Raw genomic sequence first — 25,090 nt, forward strand, 5'->3', positions numbered from 1 at the left:
TAAGTATGGAATTCTATTATACTTCAGACATGCCAGCAGAACTGAGGGGAGATTAAACTGAAGTGGTAGGTATGAATTCCCACCTTCCCTATCCTGATTCTTTGAAAATTTTATGTTGTCATTAATAATATTGTCATTAATAATGTTGTCATTTCATGTTGTCATTTAAAATCTTGTCATTAGTTTTTGGTCACATGCTTGGGAAGAAATTTGTAAACAAAAATTGAAAGGTTTATATCCTCAAGTGTCTGGAGAGGATTAGATCGCTTGGTTAAAAAAAAAAGTGTTTATGTTAGTCGAGGTGTTAGTATTCATCGTTGATTTTAATGTGTTTTATTGTCACTTTTATTGTTTTCATGTTATTTTATATTGATAGGCTAAATGTTTTGACTTGAGTTTTGTTGTTGGTTTGAAAGAGCGTGTAGCGAAAAAGATTGTCGTTGAAAATGAGATATGATGAAAAAGAAAAAAAAATGATGAGGATAAGTAATGGTAAGAAATGTTAAATTTAGAATATTGAATTTTTTATAATTTTAGATATACCATGTTTAGAGATAAGAAGGTTGTCATATGGGAAAAGGGAAATAGAAAATTATGTTTGTAGGAAACCATAATTTTCTTTTGTAACGAAGGGGGTATTGTGACGAATCAAATTTCGTCACAAATAAATATGAACGTTAAACTGAGTATGTCCCGCAGTGTGCGCCCAAATACAAAGAAAGTGTTGACAGACGGGGGTTGTAAAGAAAGAAGTGAGAAGTGCGGGGTAGGGCGACAGGTCCTACGAGCTCAAGAAAGAAAGACATTCAAGATCGAGGCGGGAGAGAGAGGACACCGAGACAGGAGTGGTGGTGAAGTACGCGCTCCCCGCCCAGCGGTGTGATGCTGGGCGGTGGATGAAGAAGTTACAGTCAAGTCAGAGAAAGTGATTTTCAAGTGTTATCCTCCGCCCGGCGACGTAATGTTGGGCGGGAGACGAAGAAAGTGCGGTGATCAGACGCGGCCGGGAGGGCCTGAGCTGCAGAACTGCAGAGGCTGCCACCTAGGACTTCGGCCTTACTAAGGCCATCGAACAGAATCAACTCAGTGACAACAGTGTAGCTACAGTGAACAATGACAATTCGAATAGTGAAGAAGTGATCCGAACCATATGACAACTAGTTAAGTTATAGATGTAAGTAGATCTAAGTATAATTTAGATTTAGTACTAAGATTTGACAAACCTAATTAAAATCGAGACTCATAATTAATAGATGTTCATAATTAAATTCACCTCCCTAGTCCCCACCCAAGCAACCCGAATTGGTGAGAAGGCAGAGTATACTGCTGAAGAGGTAAGTATAAAACAGCAATATATTTAACTATGATTCTGAGCTAGATGCCGGAGGAGATGTTAACGTGCATTGTCACAACACATTTTCTATGTCGATTTAAAAGATTACATTTTTGATTTGCAGCCAACATGTTCGTTTTTGTTGATGAATATGGCGTTGTTGAAATCACACCGGCCAACGTCAGTGACAGCCGTCTTACCAGCCAGTAGCATTTTCTACATAATGACATTGTAGCCAGTTGGAGCCCTTGAGGAATGCGATTTTAGATCATTTTAAAAATCAATAATTATGAAAGAAAATGTAAAAATTAGAGCACCCGCAGATGGAGAGACTTTAGTCGTGGCGACAGTTGTGGGCATAAAAAACCATTACAGTATATGGAGGTAAGCACACGAGCGACGCGACACTAGGGAGACTTTTTTTTAATAACTACTATGCCGCGACTACAGTCTTTCGCCTGTGGGCGCCCTTACACATTTTTAGAATGATGATCAGAATCAGAAAAAAAAATTTTTATACCTTCCGCACATATTTAACAGTATTCACAGTTCATTAAATTCCGTAGTTTGCAATAAAACTAACCTTTCTTTCCGGGATAAGCGTGTCTCTTTAACCTATCATACAGATCCTCCTTGGTGCCATAGATGCTAGCATTAGATCTAGCCAAGCTGTTCATCTTCCCGTTGACCCCGTTGTGGAGGCTCTCCTTCATGTAGGTTTCGTTGTAGAAGTTTGGCATCTCCCAACCATCTTCCTCGTCGTCGTAGTAGTGTGCATAGGTGGAGTGGTGGGAGGGCGCGATAGACTCGGCGTAGGGCGTGTGCGCGCCGTAGTAGAAGTTGACCTGTGACCCGTTCTGGTCGATGGCGGGTGTCATGGTCTTCTTTGGTTCCTTTTTGCGATTAGCGCTGTATAATGATAAAATATATTTTAATAAAATCATAAATTATTGAATTCAAAGAAGATTCCCTTGCTAACACTTGTTGATAGAGGCGCTGTCTTTGGCTAATCGTTTGAAAGTATTTATTTGTGCACCCCGATAGCATCGAAAGTTTCGTAAAAGTTTTTTGAACCGTTTGGAAAACCCACCAGCAGTACCCTCATAACCCCACAGATAGCTAAAGATATTAAATTTTAATTTAGACTCGCGATTCAATTTTACACTGCTTTTTATGTTTTATTTGTTTCATTGTATGAGCTTCGTCAAAAACGAAAGTATAATTTTTGATGAAATCAGTTCCACTACACAGGCAAGAATCTCTTAAAAATAATTTAGATATCATTAATCACTAAGCATTTGATGTTTAAGAATAAAAAAATATAATTAATGAATGTCAAAGGAAACCATAAACCATAATTATAATATATAAAAGAAAAAAAAAAATCAAAAAGTACAAATTAGGTTGGAAATACAATTTTAAGTTTGTAAAGCGAATTAAATATGTAACAGAAAATTACAGAGCTTTTATCTTTGTAAATACATTTTTTTATTTTTCTATAGATATGCGAAAATTGGTTGAATTGTTTTTACAAAAATGAACTTGGATATTTACATAGTTGAAAGTTTTGGGAATGGTTTGTTTTGGTGAAATCCGAATTTCAAATACTGAACTTGACTTATTGTTGAAATTCGGATGTCAGTGTGGAAAAATACTATTTTCTTTAACAAATTGATAAAATTATCATAGTTCAAAGAACATTGAAGGACAGTTGTTTCACAGAATTTGAAAAATTCATAAAATTTCAAAGTTAATTTTGAAGTTCTCTTATTATTTTAGTTCTCTGAAAGAAATGACCCATTTTGATATAATAATAGAATTTTAATAGACCTTTCACAGAGATTGAAAATGAACTTTGAAATATGAATTGAAATTGAATGAACTGTTCAAATTCAGTGAGACAACTGGCCTTAAGTGACCTGATATTTATTACTAAAGTTACTATAAAAATTGTTTGATAATAATAATGTGTTTAAAATGTGAAGTATCTTACCGCACGCAAATCATCCAGACAAGCAGCACAATCAGGATGATGAAGATGACACCGCCCGCAATACCCCCGGCGATGTAGGCGAACTCTGACTTTTCCATGCAGTGGCGGCCCGTGAAGCTTCCGATACAGCGGCAGGTGGGCTGGCCTGTTGAATCCTTTATGCACTGGCCATCGTTCTCGCAGTAGTCCAGACACACATCTAAATAAATACATAAATGGTTTAACATCAGAGAATTACACGGTAACAAGAGGTTAGCTTTGAAATTCATGCACAAACCTTTTCACTAAGCATGTTAAAAAAAGTGTGTCTGCTAGATGAGCATTTTACCTACTGGGCTATGGACAATTGATAAAGCTTTTCACTTCAGTACTGTTACTATTATTGAATTAGAGGCCTAGTTCCTATAAGAATAAGCTATTTCTCAAGTTTTGCTTTATTCTTTTGACAGTAGATATAGATTTAATAAAGTTCAGGGTTGTAATTGGGTGTTTGGCAATGTTTCTTGGTTGGGCAACATGATATTCAACACCCCAGGTATCTCAGACTTCTTTGCATCACGGCACAATAAATAAATTGGTCTTACGTTTTTTCAACTTTTCTTCAGTTGTGTTTAGAGTTTTCCTCTCTCAACAGCTGCATGTTTCTCCTGAGATGGCAGTTTCTATCTTTATAAGGTATTTGTGGTTACAATTGTACATATAAATCGCCAGTGGAAAATATTACTAACCTGTACACTCCTTTCCTGTTCCATTGAATCCAGTCCTGCATTGGCACTTGAACTCTCCAGTTTCTTGCAGCAGGAGGCAGTAGGCGTTCGCATCACAGTGCATCTCCGGTCCCTCCATCTCGCAAGGGTTGGAGCATTCAGTCTTGGCAATCTATAAAAAAACAACATACATTACTTTTACAGTCAACTTTTTGTAATCAAATATTTGACTGTATTCTATTGAATTCCAGCAGATAGCTGTAGAGACAATTAAGTTAGGCGATCATAAAGAAGAAGGTATACATACACTTCACAGTGGAATTTATGTACTTGCAATGTATAAAATGACAGTCTGGTTAACTTACCGCAGATGTTCCCCTGGTGCTTGTGTTGGCAGGGCAAGGCAGACAGCTGGTCTGCTGGGAATCAGGCTGGTATGTTCCCTTCTTACAGGAGACACAGTTATTAAGAGTTCCATTGAGGTACGATCCTGAAAATAATTCATATTATGTAATTAATACTCATTAGGACTTCAGGTCATTTTAAGAATGATGAATGATCGAACTTGTAAAGTAACAAGTATAAATAATTAATAGAATTATGTATGTAGTATTGTTGTATCACCTGGCTTGCAAACAGGCAGCGTGCACTGGTCGGGGCTGGCTGCTCCCTTGCCCAGGGTGGTGGTGCCAGATGGGCAGGGGGTGCACAGGGCTCTGGCTCCTCCCACTCTGAGGGTTCCGCGGGGACAAGCCTCGCATTCACCACTTCCTCCAAGCTGCATTCCTGATAGAATAAAATCATTTCAATTAGCTTACTAAAGAATCACCAAATGTTGTAAAAAACTATGACAACAAGAAATGAAGGTCCGCAGACGCGTGTCTTTCACTATGCAGAAAGTGCGAATGATTTATAAGTAGTTCGTTGATGGCTTACCATGCTGCACTCGCCTCTCACACTGCACTTCATTCTGGATGAGGCTAGGCAACCAAAAGTCTTTTGCTTTTGGTTGAACTACAGTAAAACTACTTATATGCTTTTGCTACGCAAATCGTGATAAATAAATAAAGAGATAAACATACCAGGTGGGCACTCATCCCTGCATTCTTGTGCGGACACGGCTTCCTGGTTGCGGGTGGTCTGTCCCCTGGTGCAGGGGATGCAGGTGAAGGCTCCCTCTCTCGGCTGGTAGGATCCGTGGCCACAGGGGCGACAGAGACCGGCATCAGCATCGTAAAATTTGCCAGCGGGACAACGTTCTGGAATTAAAAGGTTAATTAGTTTATTGGCTGAGAGAATTTTAACATCAAGTCGATTCGTAGTTTGATTGATTACACAAAACAACGGGTATGGGTAGCATAATCAGACACAAGTATGCAGTGTTAAAATATGACTTTGTTTAGGTGATATTGAAGGGATTGATCAGTACATTATTAATGTATCACTATGGCCAAGCATTACTCTGTCAAAGGTATTTTCTAACAATAGATAGTTTTAAATAGGATTAAAATTTTAAAAATAAATTGTTTCAATATAACAGTACTTATGTACACACAAAATGATAATACAAAACACATGTCCAAGTTTTGTCATTTTTGAATGAGAAACTTTTTAATTTTAAGCAGATATTAAATTTTGGTTGTATAGTGACAAAATATGGGTGAAATTAATATGTTTTGGATATGCATCTTCAAAAATAAATACAATAAGACTGTCAACCAGCCCTGGCACGTTGATATTTTGGTTATGATGGTAATATCATTAATCTTATGGAGAAAAGACACTAAACCAAGTTTCTAAGACATATTACCTTTGCAATCAGATGCGCTCCTGGCCCCGGGAGAGTTGGTGACTCCGGGCTGTCCAGCGATGGCGGGACAAGCCTGGCACTGCAACTGGCCGGCCTCGGACTGGTAGCTGCCCAGCGGACACATCACGCACTTGCCGCTAGGGGAGTGGTAGAAGGAACCCACTGCGCAGGGTACTGGAAAAAAAAACATTGATTATTACAGAATGTTAATATTCTATTCTATCTCAAAACAAATGACAGATCTAATACAGACATGCATACTTATTATTTTTAACGACATTTCGTATTTATGTATTTTTATAAATGGTGTTATAATTACCGCAGTCAGGAGCCATGACAACTTGTCCCATCGGGCAGGCATAGTCGGAGATCAGCTCCAAGGAGGCTGGGTCAGGGACAGTGTTTGGCAGAATATCTCTAACATCAAACTGGTCCTCTTCCAGAATAAGCTTCTGAAGTAGACGTTCAACGCTTGATCGTTCGTTGGTTCCAGAGTGGATGACTGGATCGCTGTTTTCAGAAATAAACACATTGTAATACTATGGAATGGTTTACTAGGGTATATCGTCGCTAGAATACCAAACAGACATGCCATGCAACATTTAACATAAAACATGTAGGTACATATCTACGAACTACATAAAACATGCAATTGACTGTTCAAAATATACAATATGTACATCATGAACATTAAAAAAAATCATTGAAGTTTGTGGTGACACATGCAAAAAAAATCATGGGAATCGAACCGATAACACAAAGTAAGGATAATTGAAGTTTCAATTAACCTATCTGATTCAGTATTATTTAAACATCTACACATTTATTACCATCAGGGGAAACCAGTAAAACCAAAACAAAACACAAACACGAGTGTCAACAAATAAGGTAAAACAAATAAATAAGATAAAAGTATGTGAATATATATATATAGTAAGTATTAATTATAATAAGTATATATTTATTATGTAAAACTTACTTGATTGCAGGGAATGAGACTTGAACATTGTATGTGTCACTTGCCTGCCGTCCCTCTCGGCTACTTTTGTTCCTAAAGATAGAGGCAAATATTTCATGCACTATGGTATTTAATAAACACAACAATGGTTTACCAAAAACATAGATTCACCCTCGTACTTCCAAGTATGTATATGTATACCTATAATATATTTATAATAACCAGAGGCGGCTCGTGACTGAAATTGCCAGCAGTGCATTCTACTTTTAAAATGTACCCACATAGTATGTTACATAGGTGTTAGCAAATTAATTAATGGTATTGCAATTCTATCACACCACTGAGCTAGATTTGTAAAGTATTTGAATAAATAAAACTGCACGGTCAGCATTCACACAATTCATTGCTGAAGATCTCGCAAAACTGTTTAAATTTACCGCGCACGAGTGCCAATGTGTGATGTTGTAGCGTTAACATTGTAAAATTGTATTAATTATACGAAATCAATCCAGACGCATTGGATTATGCATGAGCAAAGAGGTGCAAAATTTATTTGCCTTCAAGGCTCTTCGCGCATGCGTCATTAGTGCACGGGATGAGTCAGATATCTGCACTGCTCCAACACGTGATTAGCAGTTAGGAGCGTAATCTGTCTCACTCATGCCACCATTTCAACGGGCCGAGTATATAATAGTCTTGATACCGCCAGATGCTATAAAGTTTTGTGCACTGCGAAATATGCACAACTCGTTTGCGCGGGAGTCTTGTACTAAAAGATTGATCAAATAATGACTGGAGCGTAATTTCATATATGGATGACTGGGGCACAGATATCGTTGTAAGTTATGGGAAGATTGAATATACAAGCAGTGCGATGCACACAACAAAGAACCGCCTCTGATAACAACAGCACATAATATAATATTATACAATAAGGGGGTTTGACTTTTGGACTCAAAATAAGTAATAGTAATGATTGGATTGACTAATTAATAATTTTTTTTTTCAGATTTGGAGGCAATTAGAAAAGGATCATTTTGTCATATTGTAGTCCTCGATCATAGCTTAGAATTCTGAGCAAAAGGGCTTGTTATAATCATAATTAAGATCCCTTTCCCCGCATTAACTTGCTACAGTATTGTAGTCAAAATTATGCCTATTATAAGATAATGTTGTAGTTTTTAAGCTAGTGGCAGATTGTGTACAGAGCAAAAGAGAATATTTAATTAGAGCGAGGGGTGATTGAAAAAGCAATAAAAACCTTATGGCAAAAATATTGATAAAAGTGTAGCAAGAAGGTTCTGGGTGATTAAAATTATATATCGCTGAAGAGGTTCCTACTGATTTTTTTCCTAATTATTATAACATGTTGTACAAGTAAATAAATATAGTATTTAATATAATAAAATCATTTTACAATGTGCAATAACAATTTTTTTGCTGCGGTGATGGTGCTTTAAAATTTTTTCAAATAAAAACATGCCAAAATTTTCTAACTAAGGACAGGTGCACAAAACAACACAGGACAAAACATTCATGCAAAAGAACTACAGTGCTACAAATAAACAGATAGTGGAACATTTACAAAACATTGTGACAAACAATTCTAAAAAAAGATGCAAAATGAGGCAGGAATCGAATCTGTATATTGCATAGTGAAAATAACAATAGAGAAAAATAATATACATTAGTAGACCTGCTTCACTAAGCATAAATTCATCTTGAAGAAGTTAATCAGTTTTGAATAAAACTTAAAACCGATAAGTACAATATTCAAACCAAAAAAAAAAATTAAACTACGAAATGAAAGTTGCTAAGACATGGAATACAACATCTGCTACAAGCAGTCGATATGGGCGGCTTCAAGCACTGACGTTGTATAGTTCTGATAGAAAAACAACACAACAGTCTGTTATATTATACATATAGAATATTGGCTGCCAGTAGCAGTCCGCGTATTCCCAGTCTAAACTGTATACTGTTTTCAAAAGCTTTTTAAGATTATGTTTGATCTTAATCCAGGGTTTGAAATGAAGTTACTTACTCTTCAACTGGAAGTATGGCGTCGAGGACATAAGTTCCTCCATCCTTTTCTGCCTTGGAGGAAGACTGAGGAGCTTGTCTGGTTGATCGGCTGTTGGAGCGGTGGTCACACTTCACATTGATGTCTAGTTCCTTGCACTCTCGGGTTCCTGAGAAAGTCCAATACATTATTAGTACAATTCAAGATTTCAAAACTATAAATCGAATTCTGGTTGTTGAACTGTGTAGAGCGTTGTACTCCTTTTCGAGCCAACATTACAATGCAACAAACAATGCAGGAAACATAATATTGTGATTACAACTTATGTGGAAATTATCAATAAACAGATAAATATGCATATCTATACTGCAACCAAAAGGTAGTCTCTTGCCATGCCCAGAAAGGTCATGGTTTCTTAGTAGTTGGCCAGCGCTCATTGGTGGCTTGCCACACGGCACTTGTCACACGCACCTCCCCTCTTTCGGACAACACTAGGGAATGGTATTTTGTTCTTGGTTGAGCTATAGTAAGAGTTCAGATTATCAAGGTTGTACTGGATTATGTTATTTGATTATATTTGAAGCTCACCATCTACAAAGTATGAGCAGAAGTTCCAATCCCTGTTGAGCTGGTTGACGGCATTGCGCACCTTCTGCCTCAGAACTCCCTGACCCGCCTCATTGCAGAGCACGGAACTGGGGAACAGCATTGACACCTTGAACACTCGCTGCGCTGGGGTGGATTCTGAAATACACAAGAGACAAATTAATTAACGATTATATTTGGAAAACTAAAATGTAGGAGGGGGGGGGGAGGAACTGGAAAATAAAGAGTTTCATGTCATGTTTACTATTAACTACCTTCAATAATTATTACCAACGTACATGTTGGCACACATTTAAATCGCAGCTAGATGGTGTCGGGAAACTATTCTCACTCATTAGACTTGTTTTTGCAGTGGACTGTCTACTTAACTGACTGTAGAGCAATTTTAATTTTTACAAATTTTTGAAAATAAATTTTAAAATGTGTATGTATATTAATAACAGAACGAAAATGTGAGTAAAATGGGAAAAACAAAATATAGGAAAAATTAGTTATCGCTAAATAGTATAAAATAAAGTCACTATCCACGTCGGTTTGTGCGCATAGTTCTTCTACTACTCAAGGATTTTTTATAGGGTTTTCACTATCGTTTAGGGAATTTCTCCCAGAACATTTATATGTATAATACATGCATGTTATATTTATAGAAAGTAGAGAAAAGTCAATGTTTTGTAATCAAGTTGAAAAAAATATTTTTGGGCGCTTACATTGCTAACGCTGGCTAAACCTTATAAGATACATCAAAATAATGTACTATGAAATTGTATAGCTTAAAAAGGCCTACAGAAAATTCCGCGACGCTATAAGTCTATCTCATAAGGATAACTCCCAGCAATTCCGGGTATTCGTCAGCTAGTTAACTAATAACCAAAGCCTCTTCGAAATGAGCTGCTGGTATTCGTATTTCTTCACATATTTAATCCCAGACTCCCATTAATAAGACCTGAATTAACAAATCTCTCCTACAGCCCAACCAGGTAACAATATACAATGTATACATAGTTTCTTTTCTTGTAGCGTATAGGTATTGTGGAAGTGTCACATAGAAAAAGCATTGATAGCCAACCTCCCATAAGATAGGATACCGAAGAAGGAAAATACTAAACTACAAATAAAATAATTAACTCACGAGAGCAAGCCGGGTACACCATGGGGATTTTAGAGTCCGCAGTTGGTCTCCAGAAGCCTTCAGCTCCGCACGTGTAGAACGGGGGCACCTGTTGGGAGAACCTCAGGCCGGCGTTGCAGGCGATCTCGCACACCTTGAACTGTCCCCCTGCGCCCCAGTCTCGGCAAGACTGAGATCCACCAACGGGGTCAGCCAATAGTGGACAGAACTCGGCTGGAAGGTAAAAATAATGTTATATTATACGTTTTGTTAAATTTGTTTACAAAGTTGGTATTAATAAACAAACCAATTTTGGTTGTCGATGAATGGGTGAATGAAAATGATAAAAGTTTAAAATTTAAAATGTTTAAAGCTAAAAATTATTCAAGTTAAAAAAATAGATGGGTACCAACATTAATTTATTAATGAAAAATTCTTTATTTGAATTGTACATTTCTTTTGTTTCCTATAATTATAATATCCCATGATTTTTCACAATTACACGTTTACATCTTTTAGTAGCTATTTATTTCTCTCGGTAATAAAAATCACTGATAAAGAAGAAGAAAAATATGTGGGAAAGTGTTGGATAGAACAATAAATTCCCATGTTCATGTCCAAATCACACACTAAGGACGGGTTGTTTCGGAGAATCTGAACAATTCATCAAATTTCAACGTTCATTTTCAAGTTCTGTGAAAGATTTTTTCAAGTTCTGTTTTTATTTCAGTTTTGTCAAGCAACTAGCCTACAATGATATAAAAACAGAACTTGGATAAGTCTTTCACAGAACCCGAAAATGAACGTTGAAATTTGATGAATTGTTCAAATTCTCCGAAACAACCCGTCCTTAATCCAACAAGTCAGTTGAAAATTAAAAACTTCTCTAAAATGAATAATGTCTCATAAAAATAGTTTGAACAGGTTATTAGGTAAATACATACGGCAAGGGTAACCAGCTGTCACAAATGAAAATATCAATTGAGAATTTTTAGAAAAAGTCTGACGATTGTTCTCTTTTTTACTTTTTTAAAAAATATCATTACTATTTAATGCAATAAAAAAAAATATACATATATTTTTTTTTGAATACTTACATAGCAAAGTAACCTTGAAAGTGCAACTGGCAGTGTTGCCAGCTGCATCAGATGCAACATAGGCGATATCGTAGGTTCCCCACAGCAGGGTCTGTCCAGGCTGGTAGCCAGATTTTTCCTCCACCTTCACGATCCCCACGTTATCACTAAACTGTGGCTCGTCCCAGTTAACTACAGAAGATCCGTTCTTAGCGATCACCCAGAGATCTCCCGGGCAGTGGTCGACCTTTGGTGCTTCCTGGGAAGGTAAAGAAAAGTGAGTTAATAATCAGGAATAAAACAGAATAGTTAATTTTACAATTATATAAATATGTACAACTATTAGGCATATTGAGCAAAGCTATAGTGAACTCAATAATTTCATTGAAGTTCCTAAAAATTTATCAGGAACTCTGAGAAATTAATAGAAAACTTCGGCAGTATATAGAGTTTTAAAGGTTCAATGATAGACACGCTAAGAGTAGAATTTATCTAAATAGAAGAAATATGACTGCAATAAAATTTACATACTTTATCAACTTGCAATTGCTGGCACTTATTTCCGGCATACCCTCGTGGGCACACTCTCTGTCCGCAGTGGGAAGGCACCATCCTTTCGACTCCTCCAACGATATCTTCGTAGCCAGCCCAGGTGAGTACCAGACCTTTGTACAGGACGGGCTCAGTTCTGCAATCTCGGACCTGCTTCTGGACTTCATTGGTGACATCCAGAGCGCGGTTCCATACCTGGACCTTAGTCATGTGTCCTTGGAAGCCTGATTCGGTGTAGGCTTTGGGATTGTCGGATTGTGGTTTTCCAAGAGTTACCCAGGCACTAAGAGAAATAAAAAATATTAATAACACCAATCATAAACAACTTTTACATTTTCTACTAATAGTTATTAATCAGCTTAACCTAGTTTCAATAATATTGAACACATGAAAAGAATTACATCTGTTCTTATTTTTTGACAGTCAAATAGATATTTCTAAGCTCCATAACTCATGATGGAAATGATGTAGTGGGCTGAAAACAGTTGCATTGGCTTAGAAACGTCAGAGAGAAAAAGCTGTTCACATTTCATGACCAAGAATTTTGGTTGGTCATACATTCAGATTAATGTCTAATAGTTAAGATGAGGAATACATCAGGAATAATACCTTTCAACCATAGAATAAAGAAGAAAACTAGAAGTGCCTTGGATTTAAATTTTAATGGTAAGAAATGTGCCACTGACTTAATACCTTTTGGTTCTAGACCATTCAGCATGCGAGCGTCTGTCTCTCTTATAATTGCCTTAAATAGTATATCACTATCCCATTTGAATTTCGTAATGATGGAGAAACACAGTTTTGTATGGAAATATAGGCCCAAATTGGGCTTATATTTGGATCACGAAACAGGCCCTTTATTCTATGCTTTCAATATTTCATTCTGAACATATTATTACTAGGTGTTAATAAAGATTTTTGTTATTCCACTCACTGTGCAGGGAGTCTCCTCCCGCTTCCGTATCCTTCAATCTTGCTGGAAATAAGGCCTTCAGTGATGAGGATAATTTCACCGCCGCTAGCTCCATTCCAAACCAAAGCGATGTGATGCCATTGTCCATCGTTGATGGTTGCATACTCCCCAAAGCTGAGATAAACATCTTGAAGCTCTGGGAAGAGGGACACTTGAATTCCATTGGAGTGAGCTTGAACAGCTGCTCTGCGACCAGTTGCTACATGAGCAGCACTAAAAATTAAATTATATTAACTATCTCATTTTAAAATCTGACTGATGTGGTTATACTTTGTCATGTTTAGTAGTTACTTACTTGACAGAATACATTGTGAAGAAGATTCCGCTTCCATCTTGCTCTGTGAACTGCACCCACATGGCAATAGTCAGTCCTTGAGTCTCGCCAGAGTAGAATGGCACCACTTGGGCGGCACTTGAGCGCAATGAGTCACTGAAGTACAGATCGTAGTCCACGCTGATGGCTGGTAATAAAAATATACAATGTTAGGATTTTTGATTACTATTAGTACATAGTATTCTAGTAGTTAAGTCTAGGGTTAAGAACTGTTGTAACTCCGGGTTGTCTCACAAGCTCTTTAAAGATAAACTCCGAGGTCAAAAAAACACTTAGGACATTTATTCAGTGATAGATTACAATGAGCTCGTAGGGCTTTATTATCAGACAGTAGGAATGAGCCTCGACCCCGAGTTTGCATTTGGATTTATCTAGCCTCAATCCCTGCATTACCGACAGCTATGTGTTATCTATGGGTAACTTCTTAAACTACTATCTAGTATATTACAAGTACTCGTTGTACAAAACTATTAGTGTTTTTCTCTTGATGATTCTAAAAACCAGAGCGAAGTAGTAAATTTGTAGGGAAGGAACTTACTTTTGCGACAATCATCTCCAGTCAAGTTGAATGGACATTGGCAGTAGAATCTTCCAGGTAAGTCGATGCAGGTGGCTGAAGGAGGGCAGGAGTTATCCTTGCAATCCATGATGTCTTCATCGCAGTTCTTTCCAGTGAATCCGGGGGCGCAGACACAAGTGTAGCCTTCGCCTTCATCAATGCAGACGGCTCCGTTCTTGCATTCTCCTGCGTCACAGGCGTCATACTCGTATTGGCATCCTACTCCCTTGTAGTCACTGGAGCAAGAACAGTTGAGGCCGGAGCCGAAGTCCTGGCACTTTCCACCGTGCATGCAAGGGCTGCCGATGCAACGCTCGGGAGCTGTCTCGCATTGTTTGCCATCTGTACCACTTGGGCATCTGAAATAAGAAAAGAAAACATATTAATCACAAGGAAAAATTTAAAGTTACTAATGTGATGATTGTTTGCGTTTAAAAATTGTACATACACACAGAAGTAGTCCTGGAACAAGTCAATGCAGACGGCATCATTCTGGCAAGGCAGGTTGGTGCAAGTTCCAATATCCTTTTGGCATCTGTCTCCAGCCCATCCTTGTTGGCAAGCACACTTAAATCCACCTACTTCATCACGGCACGTTCCTCCGTTCAAGCATGGTTCGGTAGCGCAATCATCAATATTGTTTTCACAAGCTTCTCCAGAGTAACCTTCTCTGCACATGCACATGAACTTGTTGTCCAAATCCACACAACGGTCAGTGCCGATAGGGTTGCAAGGTTCGCTTAGGCACTCATCGATCTCAGCTTCGCATTGCAAACCGACAAATCCTGGACGGCACTTGCACAAGAATCCGTCGAGTTGATCAATGCAAGAAGCTCCGTTTTGGCATGGGTCAGAAGCACAATCATCAACTGTGTGTTGGCATCTCTTCCCAGTATATCCGGCTTCGCAGTTGCACAAGTATCCATCGACAATATCGATGCAATGGCCTCCATTGTCACAAGGGGATTGAGCACAGTCATTGATGTTAACTTCGCAAGACGGTCCGGTCCAGCCAGGGTTGCAGATGCATTCGTGTGAGAATAGTTTATCAGCACAAATTCCATTCTTGCAGGGTTCTGATGCACATAAGTCAATCTTTTCTTGACATCTCTTCCCGGTGAATCCAGGAGGACATGAGCAGCTGAAGTCGGCTACTAGATCAGTACAGTTGGCGCCAAGAAGACAAGGCTTTTCAGCACAGTCATCTGTGTTAATATCGCATTTCTGTCCTTCCCATCCAGGTAAACATTCACACTTGAAGCGGCCTTGTTGAAGAGCAATGCAAGATGCTCCGTTGATACAAGGATTTCCATTAGCACTGCAAGGATCAATCTGAAATAATATAAGAATTAGTCATTAATCGAGATATTAATCAAATCAAATACAAGCCTCCAAAAAAAATATTTAACTTACAGTTATATCACAATCTGTACCAGTGTAACCAGATCTGCATAAACAAGTGTAGTTATTGTATCCTGGTTCATCTTTGCACATAGCTCTTTCAGGACATGTATCGTTTCTGCAGTCAGATTTCTCTTCTTGGCAATTGATTCCAGTATATCCCGGGGGACAGGTGCACCTGTATCCTTGAGGAAGGTCTGTGCAAGAACCACCATTGTAGCAAGGCTGGCTAGCACATTCATCCATATCAATCTCGCAACGTCTGCCAGAGAAACCGGCTGGGCAGTAACACTGGACTCCGTGTCCTTTCGGGATGCACAAACCACCGTGTTGACAAGCACTGCTCGAACATTCCACTGGTACGCATTCTTCAACTCCTGTAGACCCAAGAGATGCGGTAATCATGTTTGTAGGGCACTCGGTGCAAGATGTCTGACCGACTGTGTTTTGGAAGAAGTTCTTGGGGCATTGAGAGCATGGGGCGAGACCAGTTGGGGAATAAGATCCTGGGGCACACTTGGCTCTGCACCTGTCCTTTCCAGGAGAAGCAGGCTGGTAAGAGAAGGTATTAGCAGGGCAAGCCTGACAATCCTTGAAGCCACCTGATGGAGGTTCACCGCTATAGCTATTGCGCGGGCATTCCAAGCAAGGTACAAGGCCAGTTGGGGAGTAGGTTCCGTAACCACATACAGGAACGCAATCAGCGACTCCCTTGGAGCCTTCTTCTCTGGTGAATGTTCCCTGGGGGCATCTCAAGCAAGCTCCTTGACGCGCTTGGTTCTGGAAGAAACCTCGTGGGCACATTGTGCAAGACTTTTGTTTCTCTCCGGCAAAGGTTCCAGCAGGGCAATGCACTATAATAAAATTAATTTTTTACAAACACGATAACACTAAAACTTTTCTTACTTATTTAGAATGTGAGTAAAATATAAAATACTTACGACATCTGGGTACATCATTCGTATCCATGTTCAATACCTCTCCGACAGTGCAAGTAAATCCTCTGGTGATCATACTTCTGATAGCTCTCAGCGGTGGGCACTGATTTCCAATGCTGGATACATTCAGCAGTGGCTCAATCAAAGCGCTGGCGTAGGGTACTGACAGATCGAAAATGAGGTTCAAAGTTGAGCCGCAAAGGTCATACAACTGTGGCTGCCTAACAATAGGAGCAATATCCAAGACAAAGTCCATCTTTACAACATTCTCATCCAACAGGGATGGTACTACCGTCAGGAATGTGACGTTGATATTAATGTTGATAGCAGAACACCTCTGGCTGAGTCTTTCATTGAGAGTATTGTCATACTGGGCAAGCAAGTTCTTGTATTGGGGTAAACAACTGCTGGAAACTGCTCCTAGAGCTCTGTACTGGACTCCAGCTACCACGTGATAGGCAGCTTGCTGAGTATCTGAAATCAAAGATAAAAAGTCAACATCATGAAACAGTATTTTTCTGCTAATGGAGTACAAAACAACTTCAGAAGAACTTTTCTTCTTTGATGTAGTGTTGAACATACTTTCAGAAACGCAGTCTGGCACAACTGATGTCGGGGTCCACAGTCTTTTGTTTTCACAGGCGAATGTTTTGACAGGTTCTCCATCGGTGAATCTGTATCCAGGTTTGCAAGTGGCAATACACTGAATTCCCTTATCTCCAGGGAGACAGTTCAGAGCTCCATTGGCTGGTGCTGACAGTTCCCAGTCAACACAGGGGGTGGCTTGCACAGAAACCTAAAGATAAAGATAGAAGAATTAAACTAATTTGTAACTAAATAAGGTAAACAGGTAACATCAAACATTATAAGACAAGACAAATAGTACAAAGATACAGAAGTAGCTTACTTGGAAGTTGCACTGAGCCTTGTTTCCGTATTTATCTGAAGCAATAACTGTAACATTTTCAAATCCTCTAATCGGGATAATGGCTTTGTCTGGAACAAACTTCAGGTATACTTCTCCTGACGCATCTGTGGTATTGATTCTCCTCCTCGTATCGTTGAAGTTAACGGCATAGCTATCTTGCTTGTCGACTAGCTCAATAACATAGCTCTGAGGGCAGCTCAACTTTGGTGGAGTATTGTCTGGGACAGTGATATTCACTTCGCAGATGGCTACATTTCCGTCATAATCAAAAGCGACATATTTGACAACCATGTTCTCGAACACTTGGATGGGCGTTCTGAAATGTTGGGGAGTCACTTCGAGACGGGCAATGGAACCTGAGTTATCCACGGCGGTAGGTTCGGTGAAGTTAATTGGCAGGTATCCTCCGTTTACATCAATCTGTGCAACTAAAGGTTGTTGAGGGCAGTTTTGGAACACTGGAGGCTCATTATCTGTAAGAATTGAAATGAAAAATCAGTAAGCATTATGAGACTAAATATTGTAAATGTTTTTCATATGAATTTGAGTTGATGATTTTTAAACTGTTGAATTTTATTTACCAACACATGGAGAGTATCCATAATCGTATCCCAGAAGTGGTTCAACAGCAGGTTCATCACATCCCATCAACTCGACCTTCAGACAGGCATTATCCATGAAGCTCACAATTCCTAAGATTACGAATCTGGCTTGGACATACTTTGGCAGGGTGATCATAGCCAACTCTCCGTAGTTACCAGGGTCTCTCATTGTTAGGTTAAAATTGGGGAAGTACACTACGTAGTTCTCGCTTTCGGCTTGCTTGTAGAAGAACCTGATCTCAGTGGGTCTGCCGACGATATCAGAGGTGACAACACCCTTCACAAGGATGGCCTTAACTCTGAAGACTTTGCCTAAATCAATACTGACATAGGTGAAAGCTTCTTGCTTGCCGCACCAACCAGTGACAGAGTTCAGTCGAATGTTCTTGGCTTCGTAGTTTGGTCGTTCGGATGTGGCATTAATGGCCGAGTCTGGGATCCTTCCGGACGCCAAACCAAGTGGGCGGATGACCTTGCATTCAGGCTCTCTGACACAAGTGATGGGTCTCGGGTTGATTAGGATATAACCTGGTCTGGAGCACCCAAAGAGAACTTCAGATCCTTGTTCGTAGCTTCGAGCAACCTGGACACCATCAGCTGGGCGACCGGGGTCTTCACATACTGGTCCTTCGCAACGCAAATCTCCAAAGTCCCAGATACCATTGCCTTGGCACCTAAAAAAATATTATTTACAATTAATAAATCCAAGCAATCAGATCACCATCATTGTCATCATCATCTCGGCGCTATATTCCAGGGTGGGATTTGGCCTCCTCCACTAATATTCTCCACGGGTTGCGGTCCCTCACCACTTGCCTCCAGTCCTGCTCCAATCCTCCATGCAATGAGAATAAATGATAATTTAAAAATATTTTCCACTGTTGAGTTAAACATACCTCACAACATTGTCGTGCTTGTTGGTTTGTCCTGCCAATTTGAATGTGTTTTGGCAACCGAAGAAGAATGAGCTCTGATATTTAGTGTCGACAAACTGTCCGTATTCAGCTCCTGGAGTTGGCTGAGGAGGGCCACATTCCTTTCTGGGGCAACCAGGCTGAGATCCTGACAACCAGTAGTCTGGCAGACCCTAGAATAAATAAAATAACATTATGATTAATATCTAATAAAATACAAAAAAGTATAGGAGAACATGACACAGAGATTTTCTCCTTACTTGTTTTGGGTCGTATACACATTGCCTGAAGCCAGAGGAAGCGGTGTTTCTCAAATATCTTCCGGGAGATTTGCAAGTGATGGTAACATTTTCTCTAAATGGCACTAATACACTATCGGGGTCTGATCTGATAATTGATAAACCATCATTACGGTCATCGGATAATGTCACACAACGAGCATCTGAAAGAAATAAGGCAAATTATTTCAAAGTTCGAGAAGGAAATTTAAAAGAAAATTTACAATGGTTTGTTAGGTTAAATTACATTGGCATTCAGGAACTGTTCCGTTCCATACTCCAGCAGATGAACACATAAGAGACGAAGATCCAGCCATAACGTAACCAAATTCACACTGGAACTTAACCAAGTCTCCAAAATGGTATTGTTCCTTTGTGGAGAGAAGTTTTCCATTTTCAGGAGATGCCAGGCTTGGGCACATTACAGGTACACAGGACTTATTCCTCTGGAAGGTATCACCGTCTCTTTCACCATTTTCAGAGAGCTCCAAGTTGAAGCCGGCTGTCCCGTTGGCTTTATAGAGTTCATAGCCGACATTGCAACCGCAAGAGAAGTTTCCAGGACTAGAAGAAAGTAAAAAAGATATCAATACCATCATTATTAACATTTAAACTGTCAAAAGGCTGTCTGTCGTTGACATCTTGAACAAAATTTCTTACGTGTTGATGCATTTCTGATCACAACCTCCATTGTTCACAGCGCACTCATTGACGTCCAAACACTCCAAACGAGTGCATCCCATAACTTCAAGCTTCATGCAGGGAGCTCCTACGTAGTCTTGGATCTTGAATTTGATGTACTGGGCTTCAATAGGCATTGGCAGGTTCAAGACGGATAGGGTGGGCTCCAGAATCCTGAATTCCACCGCAGTTCCATCAGGATTGGTGTAGTCTTTGAAGACGTCCGTCAAATCGTTTGTATACTGAATCCTAACAGCTGTGGTGAATGCAATGTTACCATCAGCCCTCATAACGCTCGTTGTACGGAAACCTCTGATTATGGCTGGTGCCTTCAGGTCCAATAGAACCCAGTTAGTTCCAGGTTCAATGTTGTTTCCACACCATCCTCCTCCGTTGTTGAGTCGTACCATCTATCAAAGAAAACAAATCAAATTAGACACATAGAATCTCAATCTAATACAAAAAATATTAAAATAAAAGCAGGGCTTACTCCTTTGAAGTAGCGAGGTTCTGATGCTGAGACAGTGATGGCATCATCGGGAATTCCTCCGCTGATGAGTCCAAGATCTGCAACTGGGCGACACTCCAAGCTGGGAAGGAATCCAGACCGGCAGGCACAAGTAAAACTTCCAGCTACATTCTTGCATTCTGTAGATGCAACGTCGCATTGGCTGCTGACACACTCATTGATATCTGAAAATTACCAAAAGTATTAGATACTTGATAATAATAGTGGTTGATTTGTACAGCGCCGTTTTTGTGAAAAATCACCTCAAGGCCATTAGAGTTATTATTACACTTAAGTGATTATATGGAATAACTTTAATTTGTGTAGAAGAATAACTTCTGAAAGTCGGAACACAGTCCAAGAAAGAGGATTCAATTGGATACTTTATCTATACTGACTTTATGTAAGTGTAACTTACACTCAGGACGGGTTGTTTCGGAGAATTTGAACAATTCATCAAGTTTCAATATTCATTTTCGGGTTCTGTAAGAGTCCTATTCAAGTTCTGTTATTATATAATTATAGGCTAGTTGCTTGACAGAACTGAAATAATAACAGAACTTGAAAAAATCTTTCACAGAACTTGAAAATTAACTTTGAAATTTGAAGAATTGTTCAATTTCTCCTAAAAAACCTGTTTTAAAAAAAAAACAATAGTACTTTTAATTGATTAGTTTGAATATTAGAACAAATATTAACCTTCACATCTCGGTGGGTCTTCGAATTCCTGATTTGGTCCGCATTTCAGGACACTGGATCCAATCAGCTTGTATCCCTTGTGGCACTGCATGCGAAGTTCGTCTCCGAAGAAGTAGACCTTTGCAGGATCGAGGACCAGTCCGTTCTTGATTTCAGGGAACTTCAGGCAGACAGCCCTGCTGCAGGTGGGGATGTCTCCGGACCAGGAGCCGTTGCTCATGCAGAGCAGGACTGGCCTGCCAGACCTGATGTATCCGGGTTCACATTCATAGCGAACAATGGTTCCATAGCTGCGTCCACCACCATTCAAAATTGAGATATTTGCGTGTGGGACGTCGGGAAGAGAAACACACTGAGAAGCTGAAAAATTAAAATAAAACAGAATTTTTTAAATTTTGCATTATTGCAGCAATTCAAAATGTAAAATCATGGTGTGCTATGAATTATAATTCTTGTCTAATACATAATTGATTGAACATAGCGAAGTCTTGTTTTGACTCGACTACCATGCATGTCTCTCTGTAAATTTAATTTTGTGCTCCTGGTCCGGTCAATCCTGCCAAGATGGTAGCCGTGTTTGACAGTACTTTTTATTCCGTAAGTGCGTATGACCGTTGTGACTCTTGCGAGGTGTCAAGTAGGAGTAACATTACACACAGTCTACTGTTTACAGCCTAATAGTTTAAAAATAAAATATTTTTACCTAAGCAAGAAGGTTGTCTTTCCCATCTTCCATCAGCCAAACAGGAGATCTTTTCGATAGGTTGTCCAGTAGGGAAGGCAAAACCAGCATAGCACTGGTATGTTGCAATTCCTCTGTAGGTCACATTAGTTGATCCAATCGAAAATCCGTTATCAATCTGGGGTACAGGTCCACAGTAAACCTCTGAAAAGGACAAACAAAAATATGATTAATGGTGAGAAATTAAAAGCATTGTAAAGTGTAAATTATTATTGATATGTCAATGATGTTACCTTGACATTTGGGAATGTAAGTGGTTGACCAGTTGCCTCCTTTCAAGCAGCGGGTTGTGATCTTGGCTTTACCAGTAGCGAACTCTTGTCCCATTGGGCAAGTAAAGGTAACAATGGTTCCAAAAGCGGTGTCTCGGTTCGAAGCTAGTGCTCCAACACCGGGCTGGAGTTCGGGACAATCTAAAACAAAAATAAGAGAGATTAGTTATGCACCTGGCTATAGTGTGTAGTCGGTTTAATATTAGACACCAAACAAAATAGCCTACCTGCTGAGAATGTGGTCATCCATCCCTTTCCACTGTGCAAAGCGTCGGATACAAAACGAATCAGCATCTCTCCACTAGAAGCTGTCAATGTAATCTTGGGTCTAGTTATAAAACCATTCTCGGAATGGAGACGCAGACCACTGGTGCTTGAACCATCAAAGACCTGAACAACGTCTGATCCATGAATGGCAAACTCATCGAACTTCAAGGAAATTGGTCCACGCTTGGGATTCTTGATCTTGAATAAGCATTCCTGGTTGCTGGGGTAGTTGGTCAGACCATACGCTGGTGAAGCTAATGTTCCGTTTGATGCGATTATTGTAGCTTTACATCCTTGAGTGTAACGGATGTTAAATCCTTTCTTTGTATCTCCTAGACTGGTCTTGAAGTACAGGTACAGATGGTTGGATGTGGAAATTATGACTCTTTGGTTATCTTCGTCTGAACCGGTCAGTCGAGACAAGACGGGACTAGAAGGTAAAGCACCATCACGAATAAGCATGTAGTCTCTATCAATACCAAGTTCCAACTCTTCGATTTCGAGAGTGATAATCTTTCCAGGTTGAGCTTCAATAAGGTAAAGGCATTCCAGACCACCAGGGTAATGATTAGGGAATCCTGGAGATGTCAAGATCTGACCTTGAGGAGTTGCGCGTAAGGTACCGCCGCATGTTGAAGGTTCTGTCTTCCACGACGCTCTGAATCCTTTCCTCTCAACTGAAGCATCTGTGCTGAACTTGATAATCATAAAGTTAGAAGCAGAGACATACAGTTTGTTGGAGAGTTCCTGTTTGCCAGATAAAGTAGCCAGATTTACTGACTTATCATCAGTACGGCCTCCAACGAGGATTTGTACAGTGTCAAAAGTTTTTTCCGTTTCAAAGTCTTGAAATTGCAACAAGATGTTGTGTCCTTGGGGTCCTTCAAGGGTCCATTTGCACTCGCTTAGAGGGGGGTACTTGTGAGGGTAGTTGGGACTCTCCACAACGTCTCCGCTGCTGGCCATATAGAAGTGGCAGTTAGCCGGGCAGTCCATCTCGTCTGAGGAGTCTCCGCAGTCGTCTTGCTTGTCACACCTGAAGGCGTTGTTGATGCATTTGCCATTAGAGCAATGGAAAGCTCCTAGAAATAGAAAATAAATAATTCATCAGCTGCAAGAATGAGGTCGTCTCCTACCATGAAATTTCCTTTTGTTTGAAACATTATAATTACAGCAAGCTGAAGACACAATTTTTTTTAATTTTTGAAAAGTACCGCAGATTTAAACTGTCAAAATGTTGATATTTGCGGCAGGCCGAAAAGCTTCTTACATCATGGTACATGCACGATAGAACTGCAGCATCATTATTTGAATTATGAGTTTTACCCAAGTTCACATTGAAAGCTCATAACCTCGCCATTTCGGGTTTTGTTGAAATACTTATCTTAACTGTTGTTAATACTTTTATAAATATAATAGATTTTTAGAAAAGCAAAAATAAATATTGGAAAACACATGAAGACAGCACAAAGCAAAATCCATGGGAAGAATATAATTTGCACATATTTTACTATTGACATGCAATTGAATTTGAACCTGAAGTTACATTGTTATAATTATTACAATCTAGGTATTATGTAACAGATTTCACTAAATTAATAACAGATTAGCTGATTGGTGTATTAATTGATTATTTGATCAAAACTCACCAGCTGGGCAAGCGCTAGCTCTGCACATGAAAGGTAACAATGATTCGCAAGTCGTTAGTTCCCAGGACTGCATGGCTCCCATCACAGTAACGTCGACACACTCTCCCGCCTTGGGGTTGGGTTGTTCGAGGTCCCAGAAGCCGGCGTACTGGGAAACGAGGCCCCCGGCTGCCGACTCCAGGGTGTTGGTCCTCAGGTCGTCTACGGAGGCTAGGCCCAGCCAGTAGTGGGGTCCGGCACCGCTGGCCATGTGCGCTGTCATATTGTTCTCGGAATATGACTCCACGACCATCAGCTCGCTTCCGTATCTACAAGGACAATGAAACGTCAATAATTTTCATAATGTTCATCAATAAGAAAGTAAATCTGAGTAACACGGAAACAATGAAGTTGGTACATGGATACAAATATTCTGTATCAGTGTACAAACTTCAAAAATGTTATAGTTATATTTAATAGATTCATGATCATTTTGCAGCTGTTGTAAATACTTACTGTAGGAAACATGACTCTATTATAATGAAAATCTAATGAGGACACCAATGACATTATACTACCCGACTATTAAAACGTTTTTATTTATTAAATAAATAATAATCAAAGATAAACAAACAATGCCACTAATGTCATAAATAAACCACTAATGTCAGCATGTGACTGTTTTTGTTTTTGTTTTGTTTTGTTCAGTCGAGTTCAGTGTTCCAATGTGAATAATTGATATTGCAATCATTGCCATAAGATGAAAAAAATCTTTTTAGCATACAGGTAATTAATTAATTACTAACTTTGATATGGAAGAATCATCATCATCAAACATACTAATTTTGTTTGTGGGTCTGTCTGAGTGATTGTAACTGAATTCAGACATGCGATAATGTACCTACCTATCACCAAACATACTAATTTGTGTAATAGCGGGTCTGTCTGTGAGTGATTGTAAGTCTCATTTTCAAAATTGGGACTGATTGTGTCAAGAATTCAGACAAGCGATAAAGTAGGTAGGTACCTACCTAATAATATAATGTTTTAACAGAAAATTATTTGAATTGTAACTTTCAAAATTGGAACTGATGTGTCAAAAATACAGACAAGCGATAAAGTACTTACATATTAAATAATATATTTACCATTATTTTAATTCTATATTTGAAATGTGTATATTTTTTGTTTAAATTTCTT

General features: G+C 39.2%; 1 protein-coding gene across 1 annotated transcript in view; it reads right to left on the reverse strand.

The window, feature by feature from the left end:
* The window catches only part of uif (sushi, von Willebrand factor type A, EGF and pentraxin domain-containing protein uif), a 115,849-nt gene that overhangs the window by 4,083 nt on the left and 86,676 nt on the right, over positions 1-25,090 (reverse strand). The window contains exons 5-37 of the mRNA XM_089632408.1: positions 23,912-24,219; positions 22,223-23,344; positions 21,957-22,136; positions 21,685-21,867; positions 20,982-21,341; positions 20,265-20,467; positions 19,754-20,184; positions 19,341-19,657; positions 19,076-19,257; positions 18,798-18,988; positions 17,881-18,575; positions 17,279-17,772; positions 16,954-17,167; positions 16,375-16,845; positions 15,446-16,287; positions 14,481-15,364; positions 14,012-14,391; positions 13,435-13,600; positions 13,101-13,352; positions 12,146-12,449; positions 11,636-11,873; positions 10,560-10,772; positions 9,413-9,568; positions 8,846-8,993; positions 6,823-6,894; positions 6,163-6,353; positions 5,844-6,017; positions 5,116-5,292; positions 4,658-4,819; positions 4,399-4,523; positions 4,055-4,205; positions 3,327-3,525; positions 1,917-2,242 (exon numbers count right to left, since the gene is read on the reverse strand). Coding sequence (XP_089488534.1) covers positions 1,917-2,242; positions 3,327-3,525; positions 4,055-4,205; positions 4,399-4,523; positions 4,658-4,819; positions 5,116-5,292; positions 5,844-6,017; positions 6,163-6,353; positions 6,823-6,894; positions 8,846-8,993; positions 9,413-9,568; positions 10,560-10,772; positions 11,636-11,873; positions 12,146-12,449; positions 13,101-13,352; positions 13,435-13,600; positions 14,012-14,391; positions 14,481-15,364; positions 15,446-16,287; positions 16,375-16,845; positions 16,954-17,167; positions 17,279-17,772; positions 17,881-18,575; positions 18,798-18,988; positions 19,076-19,257; positions 19,341-19,657; positions 19,754-20,184; positions 20,265-20,467; positions 20,982-21,341; positions 21,685-21,867; positions 21,957-22,136; positions 22,223-23,344; positions 23,912-24,219 — 10,511 coding nt within the window. The remainder of the gene's footprint in view (positions 1-1,916; positions 2,243-3,326; positions 3,526-4,054; positions 4,206-4,398; positions 4,524-4,657; positions 4,820-5,115; positions 5,293-5,843; positions 6,018-6,162; positions 6,354-6,822; positions 6,895-8,845; positions 8,994-9,412; positions 9,569-10,559; positions 10,773-11,635; positions 11,874-12,145; positions 12,450-13,100; positions 13,353-13,434; positions 13,601-14,011; positions 14,392-14,480; positions 15,365-15,445; positions 16,288-16,374; positions 16,846-16,953; positions 17,168-17,278; positions 17,773-17,880; positions 18,576-18,797; positions 18,989-19,075; positions 19,258-19,340; positions 19,658-19,753; positions 20,185-20,264; positions 20,468-20,981; positions 21,342-21,684; positions 21,868-21,956; positions 22,137-22,222; positions 23,345-23,911; positions 24,220-25,090) is intronic.

The sequence above is a fragment of the Hesperophylax consimilis genome, chromosome 6 (genome assembly GCF_061612785.1).
Source record: "Hesperophylax consimilis isolate HC1 chromosome 6, BYU_Hcon_1.0, whole genome shotgun sequence".
Lineage (NCBI taxonomy): Eukaryota > Metazoa > Arthropoda > Insecta > Trichoptera > Limnephilidae > Hesperophylax > Hesperophylax consimilis.